Below are 22,065 nucleotides of genomic sequence, written 5' to 3'. Positions count from 1 at the left end.
GGATTGTTATGGGGCAGTTCCCTGGATCCTGAGCTCCAGGAGCTCAGATTGGATGGTCACCAAGTTCCCTTCTGACATTGCACCTTGAAGCTGTGAATCTGCTTCCTCTCCCAAGCTGGCCCCTCTTTTTATGCATTTCCCTGAATTTCTTTCTATGATGCTCGGGGTCAGTGTAATCCTGTCTTTCACCAGCCCAGCCATCACTTCATTGACCTATTGCTCCATCCAGCATCCGCTGCTCACTCTGTTGATCTATCCAGAGACTCAGGAGGCTGAGTAGGAGGCTGTTTGTCTGTCTAGCCATGGGCAAAGAGAAATGGCTAATTGGACTATGTCTACACTGCAGAGGTTTTTTTCCAAGAAACGGATGTTTTTCCAAAAAACTCCAGTTACGTCCACTCTGCAATCACATTCTTTCGAAAAAAAATCAAAAGAGCAGAGGGGTTTTTCCAACATTAGTAAACCTCTTTCTACAAGGTAGAAGCCTTTTTGCGAAAGAGCTCTTTGGAAAAAGGTGTGTGGGGGTGGGGAAGAGGGAGTTCTTTTGGAAGAAGAGGAAAGAGGAAAAAGCACAGGTGCCCTGGTGGCCACTCTGCCCATAGTAATCACAGCTTACGCGCGAGAGAGCGTCCACACTCAATGGATGCTATCTTTCGAAAAGAAGATTGTTTTTTCGATGCACTTTTGTTGTTCAGACGCTTTCTTTCGGAAAAAAGGTTTTTCAGAAGATCTCTTCTGGAAAAGCTTCTTCTGAAAGAAGCCTGTAGTCTAGACATAGCCTGAGACGTAGCTGGGAGAAAAATAACTTCACAGAAGCAAACCCAAAGCCATTGCTGGAAGCATTTATTGATTAGTAGATTCTTACAGCGCTTTCAGTCGAGAATCCAGGATTCTCCCTCATTTCCTGTCCCAAAGTGTTGCTGCGCACCTGTGTTTGCAACCCCTGTTGCACCCCACCCCAGAGGAGGCTGCATCTCAACAATGGATGAGCCATCCCCAGGCAGCTGTTCCCTAGCTGCCCTGCCCCAGAGGTGGCTGCATCTCAGTGCTGGCAGAACCATCCCCATGCAGTGTTGCTGCAAGGCTGTTCCACAAGGAGCCTCCCCAGAGGTGCAGTGGCAGGGAAAGTGAGCCCGACATAAATAATTTGCGTAACACTTTGAGACAAAAAGGGGCTTGGTAATATTGAGTAAAAAAACACGGAGCGTTTGGAAATCAGGCACTCGTCTGTAATGTAGACTAGGCTCTTCAGCTGGTGGAAATTCATCGCTGATTGACAGCAGCTTTTAAACAGCATCTCTGCATAGCAAGCAATTCACAAAGTCAGCTTCTCTGCACAGGGATCTAGGCAAGGGAATTTAGTGCTTTGTGCTAAGCTGGAATCCGTTGTGTCTCAGAGCCTGTTGGATTTTCAGAAGGCAACCCAAATCCTTGGAGGGCTTCAGACATTTGTATCTCAGTCGTAATCTTAAAAAAAAAAAAAAAAAAAAAAGGGAATCATTTCACTTTCTTTTTGTTTGAGAGTCATAATTCTGGTGTACCAAAAATTCCCCAAAACTGTCTGGTGTTCCTGTATTTTTGGGGCCCATAAATCTGAAGTGGGACAGGGGGAATACTGGGTAGGATAGGCCCACTGGTCTGACTTGGGGGGGGAATGTAGGTTGTGGGGAACAATAGATGGACCTATCAATGGAAAGGTGGAGGCAGGATGCCAGTGTAGATGGGCCAGTGAATGGCAGGATGGAGGTGGGATGCCAGGGTAGATGGGTCAGTGAATGGCAGGATGGAGGTGGGATGCCAGGGTAGATGGGTCAGTGAATGGCAGGATGGAGGTGGGATGCCAGTGTAGATGGGTCAGTGAATGGCAGGATGGAGGCAGGATGCCAGGGTAGATGGGTCAGTGAATGGCAGGATGGAGGTGGGATGCCAGTGTAGATGGGTCAGTGAATGGCAGGATGGAGGCAGGATGCCAGGGTAGATGGGTCAGTGAATGGCAGGATGGAGGTGGGATGCCAGTGTAGATGGGTCAGTGAATGGCAGGATGGAGGCAGGATGCCAGGGTAGATGGGTCAGTGAATGGCAGGATGGAGGTGGGATGCCAGGGTAGATGGGTCAGTGAATGGCAGGATGGAGGTGGGATGCCAGGGTAGATGGGTCAGTGAATGGCAGGATGGAGGTGGGATGCCAGTGTAGATGGGTCAGTGAATGGCAGGATGGAGGCAGGATGCCAGGGTAGATGGGTCAGTGAATGGCAGGATGGAGGTGGGATGCCAGTGTAGATGGGTCAGTGAATGGCAGGATGGAGGCAGGATGCCAGGGTAGATGGGTCAGTGAATGGCAGGATGGAGGTGGGATGCCAGGGTAGATGGGTCAGTGAATGGCAGGGTGGAGATAGGACCATTGATCTGGTCTGGGGCAGGGGATACCAGTCTGTGACATTGGCCCTGTAGCTCCCTTGGACATAGGCTCTTGGTTCTGCTCCACTCACGTACCTTCCTCGGGCTTCTCGGAGATTCTCCAGTAGCTGAGGACCTCGCTGATGTTCTCCACGACTGTCCCATCGGGCAGGCGCAGGTCGTCGGCACGGTTCCTGTTGTAGTTCCCACAGGCGGCTTGCACCTTCCTGGCTAGCTTCCCGCTAATTCTCACCGTCACGTCCCCGCTGGTGCTGAAGAGAACCCGCAGCACCGAGCCCTGGGCCACAGTCACCACGTTTCCTGCCCGGCTCACTGACACGGCTTTGGAGGGCCTGGCCGGGAGTCGCACTGCACGGCCATTCACCTGGAATGGCAGATGGAGCGGTCACTGCCAAGGACTCCAGACACACAAAGAGCTGAGACTGAGGGGAGAGGGTAGCAGCAGGTGGGCACAGACACGAACACTGTGGGTGCAAGGGATGGAGGGATGCTCCAGATACAATAAACAGGAGGATGGCTAAATGGATAGACAGATGCTGTAAATATGTGGATGGATGGATGGATGGATGGATGGATGGATGGATGGATGGACATCAGGTGCTACGTGTGGTTGGTTGGGTGGGTGGGCATTATGGGTGGATATTGATGGAAGATACAATGTACAGATGGTTAAATGGATGGACAGATGCCATAAGTGGGTTGAATGGGTGGACATTGTAAGTGCTATGGACAGCTGGGGACTTGAGATACAAAAGAGGGAGGGTTAGACGCATGGACAGATGCTATGGATGGGTGGGTGGGTGGACCAATAGGCAGACAAAGTGACAGGAACCTCCCCTGCCTTTCTCCTCACCAAGACTTTGCCGTTGCGGTTGACCAGGATGGTGAGCTTATGGAAGGAGATGGTGACGGACGTGACTTTGGGTGCACGGCACTTTTTGCAGGTCTGGAATTCTACCACCACTCGGAACCAGCTGGCAGACTTGATGTCGATGAGCGTGGAGATCTCGTAGGTGCCATCCAGGGGCACCCTCCCGGAGACCCCGTCATAGGAGGTGAAGACGCCACCACGGGTGATGGTGCACTTCCCATCCCGTCTCACGCAGCCCCACCGGCCTTGGTTCAGCTCGCAGAACTCCCCCGCCGGGCACTGGAATGGCTGGCACATCACCCCGCCCTTTGGGAAGCACCTGCACTGCTGCCGGCACCGTGCCGTGAGCACCCTCTCCCCTGGCTGCCGGAAAGAAAGACATGGTTGGAGGGGGAGCAGCTGCTGGGGTTTTGCCCCTAGCTCTGGGAGGAGGATGGGGGCTGCTGCTTAGAGTCTGTGTGTGTGGGGTGAGGAGGGGCCAGACTAGGAGTCCCAGGTTCTGGAGGGAAGAGGTTTGGTGGGCTGGAAAGGGAGGACTGGGAGTCAGGACTCCTGGGTTCTATCCGCAGCTGTAGGACTCTCCAGAATGGAATGTTACATCCTTTCTGATTCCATAGCAGCTGCTTCAGGCTGGGGGGTTCCAATGTTGGGGCATGTCAAGCTATCCATCCCCAGTCTCACCCCATTCTCGGTCTCCCCACAGCCCCTGCTCCCCTCACACAGCAACCCTGGTCCCCCAGTTCCATGGGGCAGCTACGGGTCCTTCTCTGCCTCCAGCTGCCTGGTGAGCTGGGCGGGACCTCTCAGGGGAGGGCTCACCTTGTAGTACCTGCCCTTGCGGAAGCAGTGGCAGTGCCGAATGGGGACACACTCGTTGCCAGCCCAGAAATAGCCTTTGTTGCACTGGCACCCCTCAGCACAGCGCTTGGGGCACTTGGTGACGTCGGACACTCCTTTGCAGCTGCTGGAGCAGGGGTTGGCACAGAGTTTGTAATGGCTGTTGGCCGGGCACTTCATGGCTAGAGGGGAAGAGAGGGCAATGGAGGGGTTAGTGCAGGGAGAGAGGAGAGATGGGATGGGGGTGGAAGGGAGCAGTAACAGAGGGAAGAAGGGATTTTATGAGCTACACTTGAGTGAAAGGGTGGATGGATGGACAGAGATAAGGCTGATGGATGGAAGGATGGAGGAAGAGATGAGTGGAGGCACTGTGGAGGGATGGGTGGGTGAAGGGAAGGAGCAAAGGATAGATGAAGGGATGGATGGATGGATGGATGGATGGATACCGTGGATAGATCAGTGCAGGGATGCAGATTCTGCTGAGGGATGACTGGGTGGACAGAGATATTGCACATGAAGGGGTAAATGGCTGGATTAGTGAATAAATGGAGAGAAAGCTATTGTGGGTGGATAGCTGGGTGGCTACTGCAAATGAATGAAAGGATGGAGAGAGATCTCATGGATGGATACTGTGAATGGATGGGTGGACAAACACTGTGGACCGAGGGATCTATAGATACTGCGCAGATATGGAGCAAGTAGGAGAGTTTACAAACAGATGGATGTGGAGGGAAGGATTCGGAGGAAGGCTGGATGGACAGTTGGGTAGATACATAGGTATTGGCAGGAAAGGAATACTGTGGCTGTGTGGAAGAAGAGAGAAATAGATTCTGAAGATGGATGATGCCATGAATGTCTGGGCCAAGAAAGACATGGCTGAAGGGACACAGACACAAGCAGTGCGATATTGAGGAGGGATGGATTGGTATCAGCTATGGGCAACACTTACGGCAGAACTTCTTGGTCCTCCAGGGCTTGATCTTGACCCCTGCTGTCTGGCAAGCAGTGACGTAGCTGTGGATGGCCCTGCACATCAGCTGCCGGTTCCCCCCAGCCTTACACAGGTCGTGCACGCAGTTGTTGAAGAAGATGGTAGGGTTGAGGGTGGAGTAGCAGGCACTGAAGGGCCCATAGGGTGCCCGGATGATGCCACAGTAGTTGTTGTGGACGTAGCCGGCCTTCCGGGACTCCTGGCAGGCAGGGCAGACCAGGCTGGAACAGCCGTGGTCACACACTTCCTTGGGGACTTTTACCCTCCAGGAGACACCCAAGTCCCGCAGGTCCCGGGCCATGTGGCCATTGGGCCGCAGGAGATCATCCCGTGGTTTGCCATTGTAGTTGCCACACAGGCCACAGGTCTGGCTACGGTAGCTCTTGGGCACGGTGATGGCCAAGTAGTAGTACAGGTCAAAGGAGAGGTGCAGGCCAAATTTGGTGTGCAACACCACATTGGCACCGTGGTAGTAGACACGCACCAAGCCGCTCTCCAGCTGGAAGGGAAGGTAGTACAAGACGCCGTCCATCTGGGCAGGGGAGGGGAGAGAGTGAGATTAATAGGAATTGTGGCATTTACTGTGTAAGGCAGCTACTGTCTATGAGAGGCCCCCTTACGTATCTTTCCATCCTCCCACTTTGTCTATCCAGCCTATTCCCCTCACCAGCAGAGTCAGAGAATCCCAGAATTGGAAGAGACCTCAGAAGAACATTGTCAAGCTGGGACTTAAATACCTCTAGGGAGGGTGATTCCACCCCCTCCCTAGATAACCCATCCCAGTGCTTCACCATTCCTCCCTCCATCCCATATACACCACCCCTTCCATTGCTCAGCCACTCATCCATCCATCCATCCCATATACACTATTTCTTCCATTGCTCATCCACTCATCCATCCATCCATCCATCTGTCCATCCATCCACCTGCATTTGTCTGTCCAGCCACCTACTTTATCCATCCATTCCTCTTGTCTGTTCATATATCCATTCACCCTCCCCCTTACCCTTCCATCCTCCTCATCTGTCCATCTCTCTGTCATATACCCACCCACTCCATTCCTCCATCATCCATCCATTCATCCACATTATCCATCCATCTCTCTGATCCATCCATCCACCCATTCACCATATCCACCTATCCCCACACACTCCTATCCATCCATCCATCCATCCATCCATCCATCCATCCATCCACCAGAATCCACTCACCAAATGAGCTGTATCTTTCTTCCACTCGTTTCCATTCATGCTTCTCCTCATCCATCCACTAACCCACCTACCCACCATTCTAGTAACTATCTCTCCGCTCCTCTCTCTGCACCCTCCATCTACCACGTTCCTGCCACCAATCAGAGCCCTGCTTGTGCTCTTACCTGCACCACGCCGTGCCTTTTCCGTACCAGGGTGAACGTGTGTTTGTAGACAATGACGGACACGGAGTGGGTGACAGCAGCTTTGCTCTTGCCCAGCCGTTCATTCTTCACATGGATAGCAAAGGAGGGCAGGTAGCCTTTTCGGACACAGCTCTTGGCAAGGACGTAGGTGCAGTTGCCTTGAAAATCATAGGGGAAGCCGTCGAAGGTCAGGTAGTGGGGGTCACCAGCAGCATGGCATGTGCCAGTCCTGGGCACCACTGGGTGGCACTTCTGGATGCCATCCACTACCCGGCATTCCTCATTGGGGCCGCAAGAGAACTGGTGGCACTCCACAATCCCGCCCACCTGGCACGAGCACTTCTGCTTGCAGAAGCCACTGGGGTAAAAGGTTTCGCCTGGTTTGTAGTAGAAGCCCCGGTGGACGCAGCCGCACTGAGAGATGGGCACACACTGGTCACCGCTCAGCACAAAGCCCTCATCACACTCACAGCCCTCTCGGCACTTGCTGGGACAGCGGGATGGAGCGTAGAGGCTGCGGCAGGTGGCTGGACAGCTGCTGGAGCACATCTCGTAATGGCTGTTCTTGGGGCAAGGTGGCCCTATGAGGGAACATCAGATGGACGTGGATGGCCCAACTTCCTGGTGCTGACCCTGACACCTGTTCCCATCCCTTCTATTCTCCCAATACCTCTTATCCAGACTCCCATCCACCCCCTTCTCCTGCATGCGCCTGCCCCTCTCCCACCCAACCAGCCCTTAGATTCTACCCGCTTCCTGGACAGCTAGGACAGGGCCCACGGGAGAAGTAGATTGTGGAAGTGCAGTCAGCTGACTTGTCCATGGGAATGGATTTAGATGGAGCTTCTAGTACAGGGGTGGGCAATAATTTTTGCTGGAGGGCCACTTCAGGAATTGTGGGTAGTGGGCACAGGGTGGCTCCACCCACAAAAGGCGGGGCACTGGACAGAAGGGGTAGGGCCTTGGGCAGAAGGGGCAGTTCCCTTTAGGCACCACTTGGGGGCAGAGGAACACACAAAGTCTCTTGCCTCCACCCTACAGGGGTACACAACGCCTAGAGCAGTGATTCCCAAACTTTTCAGCATCACGCACCCTTTTTGATTTTTGAGAAACCCTTATGCCCCCCCTCCCAAAAAAATAGCAGAAAAACTTGGGGTGGGATTGATGGGTGTGTGTGGGGCTGGGTTGCCTCATCCCCCCCCCGGAAGTTCTTCATGCCCCCCAGTTTGGGAACCCATGGCCTAGAGTGAACCTCCAGCCCTTTTGAACAGCAGCTAGCTCCCTCTAGGTGCTGCGTGCCTGTGGTGGGGAGAGGAGGCTTCGCTCACTCCCCCCTCTCCAGGCCAATCCAGACCCAGGGGCAGGGAGTGCACAAAGTAATTCGCTGTTCAAAATGGCTAGTGGCTCCCTGTAGGCACTGAGCTCCCCTGAGGGGAGGAGGGAGCTGCCAGCCGCTTTGAACAGCGAATGACTTTGTACACTCCCCTTCCCCCGAGTCCCATTTGACCTGGGGGTGGGGGCGTGGCAGCGCAGGCCCTGGGCTGGATCTTGCCCATCCTTGCTCTAGCAAGAATTGAACCTGGGACCCTCAGATCTAAACGCACAAGTACCAGCGGGGTCGAGGACACACTATGCTGTGGGCATACTCACTGCAGAATTTTTTGGTCCTCCACTTAGAGACCTTGGCACCAGCTGCTTGGCAGGCTGCAGCATAGCAAGCGAGGATGTGGCAGACCACAGACTGGTCGTTCTTGTGGGAGCAGCAGTCGTAGATGCAGTCTTTGAAGTACCCTTCTGGATTCACCTTGCTGTGACACTTCTTGAATGGGCCATCCTTGTCTAGAAGGAGCCCACATTCCTTTTTGTCCTCCCTGTGCTTCTTTTCCACGCTCTCTATGTCCATGCAGTCTTCCTTTTCCATCTCCATGCAGCCCGGGATGTCCCGGATCTTCCAGCTCCTCCCGAAGTCTGAGGGGGTGGGTGCCAGCAGCATGTTACTCATGGTCATGTCGTTGTCATCTTCCCCGTCGAAATTGCCACACAGACCACACATTGAGCGTCTGTAGGTGGCCGGCACCTTGATGCGGATGTGGTTCTGGCCGTCAAAGGTCACTGTCAAGCCAAAGTCTGTTCTCACTACTATGTCCCAGCCCCGGTGGTAGGCCGTGATCTTGTCATAGTCAATGTTGTAGGGAAGGTTGATCTGAAGGCCATTCAGCTGAGGGGAGCAGCAGTGGGTATGAAGAGAGAGAAAACACAGTGGGATTAAAACTGACCTCCAGCCATGGAAATATCTTTAGCACAGGAGAAAGCATCCATAGGTGTCTAGGTCAATGCAGATCCCACACAAATGTGGACAGGAACATGGAAAATCATGTAGATCTTTGACTCATGAAGCCTAATCCTGAGTCCTGGGTGTTTAGTTAATAGATTTTTATTCATTGCTCATGACTTACTCACGATTCATTCCTAGCTCAGTAGTTACTCATCTGCTACTCATTACATACTCATTCCTTACTCAATAGTTATTCATTCTCTACTCACAATTTATGCCGTAGTTACTCATTTCACATTCACCATTTTTCATTCCTTACTGGGAGTTACTCATTTCCTACTTACTACCCTTAGACTATGTCTACAGTGCAAGGTTTTCGCGCAAAACCACATGGTGCATCCATACCTCAAATACGTGTTTGCGCAAGTAAATCAACAGTAAAACGGCAGAAGAAAGGGCTTTTTCTGGCAAAGGTAAACCTCCTTTTACAAGGTATAGCTCCTTTTAGTGCTACAGCTATTACGCAAAAAGGCAAGTGTGGATGCTCCAGAGGGAAAAAGTACAGGTGTTCTGATGGCCATTCTGTAATTGCCAATCAGTGCTTTCTTGAGAAAGAGCATCCATGCAGTGTGGCTTTTGCGATGTGCTTTAAGGTGTGGATGTGCTCTTGAGCAAGAAGTTTTTGTGCAAAAACTCTTGCGCAAAAGGCTTTTTGTGCAAGAGGCATGTAGTGTAGATGTAGCCTCAGTGATTCATTCCATACTCATTCCTTACTCAATAGTTACTCATTACCTAGTAAAGAGTTATAACTTCCTTGTTCCTCACTGTGTATTCCTGCCTTACACACTCCTTTTTCAGTATTCACTACTTACTTAAGAAGTTACATTTCCATTAATATGTATGCCTTATGCATCCATTTCTTACTCTGTCCTTACTGAGTTCTTACTCTGTAGTTACTACTTCTTTGCTCCTTATCCAGTGCTTACTCCTTCCTTTCTCAGTATTTATTTGCTATTTACTCATTCACTACTCCTTAGTAGTAAATTCATTTCTTGATCCGTGGTATTTATTGAATTGCCCACACGTTACTCGACACTTGTTCTTTACTTGGTAGCTACTCGTTACATATTCCTTACTCACTTCTTACGCAGGACTTATTAGCTACTCATTAATAATTCATTACTCATCACTTGTTCAGCAGTTACTCCTTTTCTCAATATTCTGTCCTCACTCATTGTTTTCTCATTACTCCTTCCTTCCTCCATGGTTACTTCTTACTCATTATTGGCTTATTCCTTACTCAGTACTTCCTTGCTTCTGCATCATTCTATATTCTGTGCTTACTCACTGTTTACTCATTCTGTACTCTGTGGCTACTCACTTTTCCCTTGTTCCTTTCCTCATTCTTTATTCTGTATTTACTCACTCTTTACTTGACTCCTTGATGTCAAAAGAAAGTGCCTGCATGTGTGCAGCTACATGCTCCTACTGCACACTTACTCTGCAATGAGTTCACACTTACCCAAAGTGATTGCACACTTACCCTGGCCTTTCCATGGATGATGATGAGCTTCACTCCATAGACCTGGATCTCTACCACCTTGCTGCCAGAGATGCTCTTGCTGCCCTTCCTTTCGTGCTGCACCAGGATCTGGAACTTAACCAGCTTGGAATTCTTGTGGCACAAGCCAGCCAGGAGATAGACACAAGTGCCACGGAAGTCGTAGTGCAGCCCGTCAAAGGTGATGTAGTGCGACTCCCCCAGGGTGGAGCAGGTGCCGTAGCTGGTGGGGTAGCAGCCCCGGATGCCATTGACCACTCGGCATTTCTCGCCCTCCCGGCACCGCGAGGCCTGGCAGGTGACCTTCCGGCTCTGCAGGTTGCACTGGCACTTCTGCCGGCACTTCTTGTCCCCCCAGAAATGCTCCCCAGGGGTGTAGAGACGCCCTCTGTGGACACAGCCGCAGCGCCCCTTGGGGATGCACTGACCCCCATCCAGCATGTAGCCCGGCTTGCACTGGCAGGTCTCCATGCAGGGCAAGAGGCACTTGTCCAGGGATGAGAAGGCATTGCAGGTGGCAGGACAGGCAGAGCCGCAGAGCTGGTACTTGCTGTTCTCTGGGCAGGGCAGAGCTGACAAAGGGACAGTGAATGCAGTTTGCTAACAAAGCCAAGGCCACCAGAGTCTCTGCTACATTTTCTGTTTCCCCTGGGGCTCTAGCGCAGGTCAGAGGCCTCAGAGCCTCCTGCTGTGCAACCAGGCCTGGGCCTCCTAAACTAAAGGGGAATCGCTTTCTCTTGGCAACAGTATGGGTGAGTATGACACACAGATGCTCAAACGTGATTCTATGCAGCAGAGGGTGTGCCCATGTATGTAAACCCACACACACAGAACAGATGCAACACACCCTGTGGAAGGTGGTATTTATACACATGCACACCACACATAGTCCATCCATCCATCCATCCATCCATCCACAGTGCCTCTCCAGCCACAGCATACATCTAACCACCTTGCTGAAGTATCCATCCATCTTCCACCTGTTCATCCCTCCATCCATTTTCCATCTGTCTCAATGTATCCATTCATCTCTCCATCCATCCATGGTACCCACCCATCTATCCATGTCTATCTATAGATCCGTCTACTCTGTCTATCCACCCTTCCGCAGGATCTGTCCCTCTCTTTCCATTCTCACACTGACACCCCACTCCATCACATCAGGACTCAGAGCCCCGTGCTGATGGAAACCTAGTGAAATGCACTCACTGGGTGCAGAACCCATGTCCCCCACCCTTCAGCACTCAATGATATGGTTGCCCATGGCTCCATATCCTCTGGTTACTCACGGCAGCCAGCCTGCTTCCTCCAGTCAGTCACCACGGCGCCCTCCCGCTGGCAGGCATCCACGTAGGTCTTGAGTGCCCGGCAGAGGATCTGCTTGTAGCCATCGTAGGCACAGAGGTCAGCCACGCAGTCATCCAGGAAGGTCTTGGGGTTGATCAGGGCATGGCAATGCCGGAAGGGGCCATTTTTGGCTGCCTTGGTGATCAGGCCACAGTAGGCCTCTCTGCGGTAGCGCTTCACTTGCTCTGGCGAGCAGCCCCCGCACTTGCCCTTGCAGCCATGCCGGCACTTTTTGTCACCATCCTCCACCTTCCAGCTCTTGCCAAACTCCACGGCATTGGTGGCCAGCTTCCCCGAAGAGGTGAGGAAGTCATCGCTGGGGTCACCATTGTAGTTGCCGCACAGGCCACACAGCCGGCCCAGGAAGGCCTTGGTGACCTTGACCACCAGGTAGTAGTTCCAGTCATAGTAGACCTTCAGGCCAAACTCGGCCTCCAACACCAGCTGGCCTCCCCGTTGATGGAGCCAGAGCTTCCCATCGAACAGGGAGACGGGCAGGCGGGTCCGCTGGCCGTTCACCTGGAGAGGGTTAAGGGAACAGCCTCCATCAGGCTAAACGCCCCGCTCCGCAGAGAGGGAAAGAGCAGCCTTGTGGCTACGGCCTTGGCAGGGTCTCTCAAAACATGAGTTTAAGCCCTACCTGTGCTACCAGGGTCATCCCTCAGGCCTGGCTTTAGAGCTGTGCTAGGCCTCGACAGGGTGGATTCCTGACCCCTTACGGAGGGGTGGGATGTTTTCCCACAACCCTTTACAAGGACTCTGGGTGCCAATTTCCCACAGGAACCCAGCAGCATCACAGGAAGAACTAAGCTGTTGTCTCCCCCCGCTGCCTTTGAAACGCTTGTCTCTTGGGGGCTCACCCGATCTCCTCCACTGGAGCATCTAGGCCCCTCACAACCATTAATGGACTTAACGTCATAACCCCAGGGAGGGAGAGCTGGACCATTATCCCCAGAGTACAGGGGTCAAACAGAGACTCTCTTGCACAGCAGGAAATTGTAACCCTGGCTCTCCCACTGGCAATGCCTCCCCGTTGCAGGATTTAGAGGACTGTGAGGTCTTTGGGGCAGCATCTGTCTGGGCAGCACCTGGCACAACGGGGCCCTGATCCCAGCTGGGCAGGGTCTGTCTCTGGCTGGGTCTGGGCAGTGCCCAGAATGAGGAGGCCCCAATCTCAGCTGTGGCTGGGACTGTGTCTCTCTCCACCTGGGCAGGGCCCACCACAAAAGGGTGGCCACTAGATGCATCTGATCTGCTCTGTTATAATCAATGGAACCTGACTCTCACCCACAAAGGTGACTCCATTAACTCCCGGGGAGTCCCTCTGGGTTGCCACCAAGTGAGTGAGAGGGACCCTGGGGACCTGGCCGCAGGCTGCCCCCGGACCGCGCTTGGTTCTTACCCTGGCGAGCCCGTATTCGTACTTCACCATGGTGATGTTGTAGTGGTAGGCCTTGACGGTGACCTGGCTGACAAAGGAGACCCGGGTGTTGCCGCGCTTCTGGCTCTTGGCGATGATGTGGAAGGCAGGGAGCTTGGCCTTGTGGCGGCAGGTCCTGACCACCGTGTAGCTGCAGGTGCCATGGAAGTCGTAGCTGTGCCCGTCAAACGTGTGGTAGTGAGGGTGGCCCGAGGCCCAGCAGACGGGCTGGGAGCGCGACACTGGGACACACTGGGGCCAGCCGCCTGCCACCTCACACACCATCCCTTTGCTGCACTGGACCGTGTCGCAGGAGCGGTGGGTGGGCATGCACTTGGGCCAGCCGTTCACCACTTGGCACAGGGTGCCCGGCTTGCAATACACACCCTTACAGGAGGGCTTCACACACTTGGGCCAGCCGTCCAGAACCCGGCACACGCGGCCTGGCTTGCAGGTCATTTTAGCACAAGACGGTGGAGATACTGGGGCAGCTCTAAAGAAGCGCATGCACTTAGGCCAGCCATCGATGGCCTTGCACACCGTGCCGTCCTGGCAGTGCACTCCTTCGCAGGCCAGAGGGGCGGGCACACACTCGGGCTGGCCATTCACCAGCTTGCACACAGTGCCCTCTGGGCACTTGACGTGGTGGCAGGAGGGCACTGGGACACACGTGGGCCAGCTGTGAACAATCTCGCACACGGTCTCTGGTGGGCATGGGAAATTCAGGCAGGATGGTGGCACAGGAACACACCTGGGGCCATGCTTCCCCATCTCACACATGGTCCCTTCTTGGCACAAAACGGCAGCACATGACACAGGTAAGGAAGAAACACACATGGGCTCACCCTGAACCATCTCACACACCATGCCCTCCTTGCAGTGGGTGTTCTGGCAGGACGGCACGGGGAGGCAGCTGGGCCAGCCATTTACCATCTGGCAGAGAGTTCCTTCTCTGCACCGAATGCCTTTGCAGGAAGGTAGAATGTGAACACACTTGGGCCAACCATCTTCAACCTTGCACACGGTCCCCTCTTTGCAGCGGACGGTCTTGCAGGATGGTACAGGGACACATTTGGGCCAGCCACCGTCCTCCTGACAGACGCTCCCCTCTGCACAATGCATATTGTGGCAGGATGGCACAGGCACACACTTGGGCCAGCCGTCTTTCTCTTTGCACACGGTGCCCTTTTCACACGGGGTGTCCTGGCAGGACGGTATGGGAACACACATAGGCGAACCATTCACTATGCTACAGAAAGTCCCCTTTTTGCAGTGTTTGTGCTTGCAGGAGGGCACAGGGACACACTCAGGCCAGCCGTCTTTCTCTTTGCACACGGTGCCTTTTTCACACAAGGTGTCCTGGCAGGACGGTATGGGAACACACGTAGGCGAACCATTCACTATGCTACAGAAAGTCCCCTTTTTGCAATGTTTGTGCTTGCAGGAGGGCACAGGGACACACGTAGGTGAACCCTTTACTATGCTACAGAAAGTCCCCTTTTTGCAGTGTTTGTACTTGCAGGAGGGCACAGGCACACACTTGGGCCAGCCGTCTTTGATTTTGCACACGGTGCCCTTTTCACACGGGGTGTTATGGCAGGATGGCACGGGAACACACGTAGGCGAACCATTCACTATGCTACAGAAAGTCCCCTTTTTGCAATGTTTGTGCTTGCAGGAGGGCACAGGCACACACTTGGGCCAGCCGTCTTTGATTTTGCACACGGTGCCCTTTTCACACGGGGTGTTATGGCAGGATGGCACGGGAACACACATAGGTGCACCATTTACTATACTACAGAAAGTCCCCTTTTTGCAGTGTTTGTGTTTGCAGGTTGGCACGGGGACGCACGTAGGTGAACCCTTTACTATGCTACAAAAAGTCCCTTTTTTACAGTGTTTGTGCTTGCAGGATAGCACAGGCACACACTTGGGCCAGCCGTCTTTGATTTTACACACGGTGCCCTTTTCACATGGGGTGTCCTGGCAGGACGGTATGGGAACACACGTAGGCGAACCATTCACTATGCTACAGAAAGTCCCCTTTTTGCAGTGCTTGTGCTTGCAGGTTGGCACGGGGAGACACGTAGGTGAACCCTTTACTACGCTACAAAAAGTCCCTTTTTTACAGTGTTTGTGCTTGCAGGAGGGCACAGGGACGCACGTAGGCAAACCACTCACTATACTACAGAAAGTCCCCTTTTTGCAGTGCTTGTGCTTGCAGGAGAGCACAGGGACACACTCAGGCCAGCCATCTTTCTCTTTGCACACGGTGCCTTTTTCACACTGGGTGTTTTGGCAGGATGGAATTGGGACACACGTAGGCGAACCATTCACTATGCTACAGAAAGTCCCCTTTTTGCAATATTTGTGCTTGCAGGTTGGCACGGGGACGCACGTAGGTGAACCCTTTACTATGCTACAGAAAGTCCCTTTTTTACAGTGTTTGTGCTTGCAGGAAAGCACAGGCACACACTTGGGCCAGCCGTCTTTCTCTTTACACATGGTGCCTTTTTCACACGGGGTGTCCTGGCAGGATGGAATTGGGACACATGTAGGTGAGCCTTCTACAATGGTGCAGAACATGCCTTTCCTGCAGTGAATGTTCTTGCAGGTCAGCACTGGGACACACTTGGGCCAACCATTTATGACATTGCATATTTTCCCCTCTGGGCATGGGGTGTTCTGGCAGGATGGTATAGGGACGCACTTGGGTTCACCGTCTGCCATCCGGCAAAAGGTCCCTTCCATGCAAAGGATGGTCTGACAGGACGGCACGGGGACACATCTGGGCCAGCCTTTCTGAACTTCACACACTGTGCCTGGGTTGCATTTGATGTGATGGCAGGACAGTGGTTTGGGGATACACTTGGGCTGGCCATGAACAATTTCACAAGTAGTCCCATCTTTGCAGCGCATTTTGTTGCAGGTTTGAAACGTAGGGATGCAATCTGGCTCTCCATCCTTGTCGATGCACTGGTACCCTGGTTGACACTGCACCTCGCTGCAGGAATCTGGGTGCTTGGGATGCTCGGGACTAGCAGCTGATGAAGAAAAATAAACACAGTTCATTGAAAAGGATGCCGTGGAAGAATTAGTCATGCACATGGCAAGATTTGCCACCAGGGTGAAGCTGACTTCTACACAGAGGAGTGTGAGGCAGGGCAGCACAGGGACCCACTGGGCCAGCTATGGGATTGCGCTAGTTGGCCTGCATCTCTGCTCCTGGTTGACTCCAATATGTAATACATGAGGAGGGTAAAAGTCTGGGAGGAGGAAGCTCTATGAAACTGAAGGGAACACCGGCACAAGAACCAATATGGAGAAACTGGCTACGGCTGGAAATTTTAACCACCAGTGCAGAGAGTCTGTGGAATGACCTCCCACTAGGAACTGTGGATGCTATGATCCAGGAACGTCTTGATTCCAGCTGGCAGGAGGCACTAGAGTTTCATAGTCAGATGTATGCCTATGGCGGTTACCAAAAGGTGGCGGATGTGAGTTCTACCAGGACCCAGAAAACTGTAGGTCATCTTAGTTGTAACAAAATGTACGTCTGGATCACACGGAAGGAATTATGCTCTGAAAGCCAGTGAGATGAGGCAGGACCCCATGTTATGAGAGAGCTGGACTTGACATAGCCATCACCTTTCTGTGTATTGAGCCACAATTACCTAGAAGTGCGAACACCATGGAATCATTTGGCCTTTGTCTAAGAATCGCCCACAACTGCTGCACTGGTTTGGTGTTGCTAGCAAGGAATGATAAAGTAGCAGATCCGCTGCACTGGGAAGGAGTATGAATAGCTGACTTTGAATTAGGGTGTGTCTGACTCTTTGGGAGGGTGTTGGGGAGGGAGGGGGAAGCTGCTTTACTGATCATTAGAATTATTAGTTCTGTTGGTGTTGCTAAGGAAAAGGTTATTATGAATTATGTGCTTTCTTTTGAACAACCTATACAAAGCAGAGTGTGTATTTGGGAGACAGTGGCCAAGAGATTTTGACAGACTAGGAGACTGGTATCCAACTTCCCCAGGGCTAGAAGGAAGGCTGGCCACTGGAACCCTACTGCTGACAACTCAACACCTCCTCACATTTTGGGGAACTATAGTTTTTAGTGTGCTCCAGAGTATTGTTATTTTTGATGTGTCCTTTAGACCCAGTAAAAACACAGATTTGGGGGTGAAAGCATTCCTGTGTGTAGCAATCACTTAGCAGACAGAGGAGCTGGGTGCCCATTGATTTATGTCCTGAAACTACCTGGGAAGCACAGGCTAGTTTTCATGGTTTTGGTTCAGCAAACCCCAGGTAACAGGGTGATAAACATGCTTCTGGGAGGTAGGAGGGAGAGATACTTATTGCTCTCTGGCTGGTCCTTAGTGCATCAGGGCTTGTCCGCTTGCTACAGAGCCAGCTGAGTGCTCATCAAAAGACTGTGGAATTGGCAGGACAGAGGCACCCAAGAAAGTCACGAGGAAAGACAATGGCTTTGTGGCCATGATCCTGGAACACCCTGGATCGTTCCATCGGGAAGACAAGCTGACAGCATGGCCTGTCCCGGGAATGGAGACGACGCTGGAAAGGCCTGTCTGTAAGAGGCAGGCAAGATTTCGAGGGTGGGGGCAAAGGGGGTGTGACGGCGAGTTGGGGGTCCCCTGTCTCCTGCAGCCCCGAAATGGCACAAACAGACTGCACCAGCCGGTGGAATAGAGGAACTTTATTCCCTCTCCAGGATACTGCACAGCACAGATGTAATCTGGTCACAGAGCTGGGCTAGGATGCCTCAGGCCCCCTTGAAATGGGGGGAGACTGGGCCCCTAAACTCCAGCCCCTTTCCCTAGGCTGTCTCCTCCATGCTCCCAGCCAGCCATTCTAACTAACTCTCTTCCCGCCCTGCCCCCCAGCCAGGGCAGCATTCCCCCTTCCTTTGTTCCTCTCCATGGGGTTTATCTGGTTCAACAGGTTTGGCATCACCTTTGCATAGTGAGGTTTTCCCTGCTGGGTCTTGCTCCAGACAGCAGAGGTCACCACAGCCCAGCAAGTACCCCCACTACGTCACAGGGGGAAACTAACATGGGCCCGGCAATTCATAATGACCCCTGGTGGCTGTTACCGTGGCAGTGGTGGTGGCTCCTTTAAATCGCCACTGGAGCCCTGGGTGGAGTGCTCCTGGGGGTGCTGAAGGGCTTGGCAGGGGAGACGAGCCCCCAACCCTACCCCACCCACTCAAGGCCCTGCCATTTCCAGGAGCACCGAGCCACCCTCCTACCTTGTGGAGTTCCACAAGGGTCTGTTTTGGGACCCGTACTGTTCAATATTTTCATCAATGATGTAGATATTGGGATAGAGAGTACGCTTATTAAGTTTGCAGATGATACCAAACTGGGTGGGGTTGCAACTTCTTTGGAGGATAGGGACATAATTCAAAATGACCTTAGCAAGTTAGAGAAATGGTCAGAGGTAAACAGGATGAGGTTTAATAAAGAGAAATGCAAAGTGCTCCACTTAGGAAGGAACAATCAGTTCCATACATACAAGATGGGAAGCGACTGTCTAGGAAGGAGCATGGCGGAAAGGGATCTAGGGGTCATAGTGGACCACAAGTTGAATATGAGTCAACAGTGTGATGCTGCTGCAAAAAAAGCAAATATGATTCTAAGTTGTATCAACAGGTGTGTTGTAAGCAAAACTCGTGAAGTCATTCTGCCGCTCTACTCTGCACTAGTTAGGCCTCAGCTGGAGTACTGTGTCCAGTTCTGGGCGCCACATTTCAAGAAAGATGTGGAGAAATTGGAAAGGGTACAGAGAAGAGCGACAAGAATGATTAAAGGTTTAGAGACCATGACCTATGAAGCCAGGCTTCATGAACTGGGCTTGTTTAGTTTGGAAAAAAGAAGATTAAGGGGGGACATGATAGCGGTTTTCAAATATCTAAAAGGGTGTCACAAGGAGGAAGGAGAAAATTTGTTCCTCTTGGTTTCTGAGGACAGGACAAGGAGTAACGGGCTTAAAGTGCAGTAAGGGAGCTTTCGATTGGACATGAGGAAAAAATTCCTAACTGTCAGGTTGGTCAAATATTGGAATAAATTGCCAAGGGAGGTGGTGGAATCTCCCTCTCTGGAGATATTTAAGAACAGGTTAGATAGACATCTGTCAGGGATGGTGTAGATGGAGCTTGGTCCTGCCTTGAGGGTGGGGGGCTGGACTCAATGACCTCTCGAGGTCCCTTCCAGTCCTATGATTCTATACCTCGTCCAGGGGCTTGGCAGTTCGGTCGGCTTCACTGCTTATGAGACATAACAGTTCATAGATTCATAGGTTCAAAGGCCAGATGGGTCAATTGAGACCATCCAGTCAGAACTCCTGTGTCACCCAGGCCAGAGAGTCGTCGTTCTCCCCCCCCCCCCCCCCCCCCCCCCCCGATATCTAGGTTAGAAAACCAGCCAGTTTCCGGTTAAAAATTGTTACTGATGGAAATCGGCCCTGCTCCTTGCTTGGCAAGCTGTTCCCATGCTTCACTTCTCACCGTGTCAAGAATTTTACCCTTATTTCAAGGCTCTTTAGCTTCAGCTCACAGCCGCTGGACCTTCCTCTCTGCTAGACTGAAGAGCCCTTATTAAACATTTGTTCTCCAGGTTGGTTTCCTAGCCCTTTAATCCCTCTTGCTCCTCTTCTCTGAACCCTCTCCAGTTTATCAACCTCCTGATTCATCGGGGGTCCCAGGACTGCACCAAATATCAGATTGTCCCCTTTGTGCATTCCAGGGTCCCATTAGCACTTTGGGCCATCGTGGTCACACGTGGAGCGTGTGTTCAGCTGATTCTCTGCTCAGAGAAGGCTGCCTGGTTAGGTAGGTCTGTGGTCTTGTATGTTAGGTTTTTATTTTTTACATAACCTCCTGTTCCCAATATTGCTACTTGCTGGCATTTGAATTTCAGTGTTTGCTAAAGAAACTTGTTCCCCCTAGAAACTCCAAGTGCTCTTTGCAGCATCAGCCCCAGGATATGAGAGACAGCTTCTGCATGGCGCGCTATCTTTGCTGCACCAGATTTTGTGCTTCCCAGAGCTGAGGATGAACTTGGTGAAGCTTGGAAGTGTGTCTCGTCCTCCTACAGAAACTGGGCCCGTGAAAGCTCTCACCTCCCCCACCAGGCCTCCTGCACATCACAGTCTACGGAACCTCTCCCAGCCACTCCTGTAACAGACCCCCCAGCTCTGGCTGGCTCAGGCTATGGCGACACTGGGAAGGTTTGGTGACAAAAGTGCTGTCGACACGCAAAAGTTGCCAAAAATGAAAATAGGTCAAACCATGTTTTTTAGCTTCCCATTGTTGACATTGCATGGCCACGTTGCCAACTTCCCTGTCGGCAGATAGAGCAAAGCACTGTGGGTAAGCAGGGCAGTGTAGTGGGAAGGCCCAGCTAATCCCTGCACTTCTTGGGATTCTGGGAGTAGCATCATGAGTAGATCTGGGAGCTTTCCGTGCTGAGCAATGTCAAACCAGCACAGTGTCTGTGTCCTCCCCCCTTCCCCCTGCAGCAGCAGCCTGCCTTGCCACTGTGTTTTTATCAGGACAGAATAGGAGCACTCCAATGATTTGCTCTTTGTTTGTTCCCCAAACAGAGCGGCTCACTCAGCTTCTGGGTATTTCCTAGAGCTTTGAAAGGGGAGGGGCACATGCCTACAGGGCAGCAGAGATCACAAAGCACTGAGCAGAGCCATCAGTGCAGCCCTTTTGGGATACTGGCAGAAGACAAACAGCCGAACTGTCGTTGTTGACAGCTCTTTGTTGAAAATAAAGGGAGGGGGAAAGAAAAAAGTCTTTCACCGGGTGAAAGCTTTTTGTTGCCCAAAGTGGGTGTTTTCCCCACAAAAGTTGCATTGCAGTGTAAATGTTTTCTCTGTTTTTGGTGACAAAAGGCAGTTTTTGGCAACAAAACTTGGTAGTTGCAGGGAATCCACGCCCATGGGTCTCCGCTCCCCCTGGCCCCTGCCAATCTAATCTGAGGGCATGATGGTCAGTTACACCCCCGAGCATGTGAGTGAAACCTGGCAGCCAGACCCCTGGGAACGAGTTCTCAGTAGTAACTCAGAGCCCTCCCCGCCTCTGTTCCCTCTCCAGCTATGGGGATATTGGCTGCCAGCAGCCACCAGTGGGCTGCTTGCCCGTGTAGGCAGCCTCGTCCTGCCATCCCCTCCCCAGCCTCAGCAAACTCAGTCTGGAAGCCAGTTCAGTTCTTTGCCCCATTGCCCCTTTGGGAGGTGGCTCCGGGACTTTGGTTCAAACCTTTTACCTAACAAGCCCTCCCCCCTCCCCCATGCTGATGGCCATGGTAGAGCCCTTTGTTCTGTGCCTGTTCCACAGGTAAGGGCTGTGTGGTCTGTGGAGTGATGGTGGGAGGCACAACTGGTAAACTGTGCTGTTCTGGTCCTTTGGGAGCCACGACTCTGTGAGCACCCAGGGGAACAGGCGTTTGAGATGCTGGGGGGCTGCTTAATGCTTGGTGAAACTGCTGCTTGCAGAGCTCCCAAGCCTGTGGCCCCCACCCATAACCCCACCTCTGCTCTGCCCAGACCCCCCGTCCCTCCCCACTTTCTCCCTCCTCTCTCTGCTCACCCCTTCTAGCGAAATCCCTGACCCCAAATGCAGCCAAGGGTTCTTTCCAAAATATCTTTCTAAAGAAAACAGCCTCTTTCCCTCTGCCTGCCAGTCTGTGACAGCTGGACATGCAGAAGGTACTTCATTAAAAGCATGAACTTTGGGAATAAAAAATGTCCGGCTTGGGTTTATTGCTATACCCTAAAGTGAAATCAGAGATTTATTTGCAAAACTTTGTAGTGAGGGCAAGTCAGTTGTCCAGTGGGTACAACAGTAAATACTGTGGAACAACTAGTGCAGCCCCTCTGTTTTACATTTGCTTCATTTATGCTGATTTTAAATTTTATATTTT

The 22,065-nt window shown here is 52.3% G+C and overlaps 1 protein-coding gene across 1 annotated transcript in view; it reads right to left on the bottom strand.

Annotated features, from left to right (window-relative positions):
- Window positions 1-826: 826 nt before the first annotated feature.
- Window positions 827-22,065, bottom strand: part of LOC106731961 (IgGFc-binding protein-like) — a 41,009-nt gene continuing 19,770 nt past the window's right edge. The window contains exons 2-11 of the mRNA XM_075907339.2: window positions 13,098-16,159; window positions 11,638-12,214; window positions 10,331-10,920; window positions 8,163-8,730; window positions 6,492-7,093; window positions 5,075-5,648; window positions 4,108-4,307; window positions 3,271-3,651; window positions 2,493-2,781; window positions 827-1,467 (exon numbers count right to left, since the gene is read on the bottom strand). Of these exons, the coding sequence (XP_075763454.2) occupies window positions 1,457-1,467; window positions 2,493-2,781; window positions 3,271-3,651; window positions 4,108-4,307; window positions 5,075-5,648; window positions 6,492-7,093; window positions 8,163-8,730; window positions 10,331-10,920; window positions 11,638-12,214; window positions 13,098-16,159 (6,854 nt within the window). The 3' untranslated portion in view covers window positions 827-1,456. The remainder of the gene's footprint in view (window positions 1,468-2,492; window positions 2,782-3,270; window positions 3,652-4,107; window positions 4,308-5,074; window positions 5,649-6,491; window positions 7,094-8,162; window positions 8,731-10,330; window positions 10,921-11,637; window positions 12,215-13,097; window positions 16,160-22,065) is intronic.

Source organism: Pelodiscus sinensis, chromosome 22, assembly GCF_052426305.1.
Source record: "Pelodiscus sinensis isolate ZL-2025 chromosome 22, ASM5242630v1, whole genome shotgun sequence".
NCBI classification, from domain to species: Eukaryota; Metazoa; Chordata; order Testudines; family Trionychidae; genus Pelodiscus; species Pelodiscus sinensis.
Note: the sequence above shows the minus strand (reverse complement) of the source record. Positions and strands in the feature narration are given on the sequence as shown.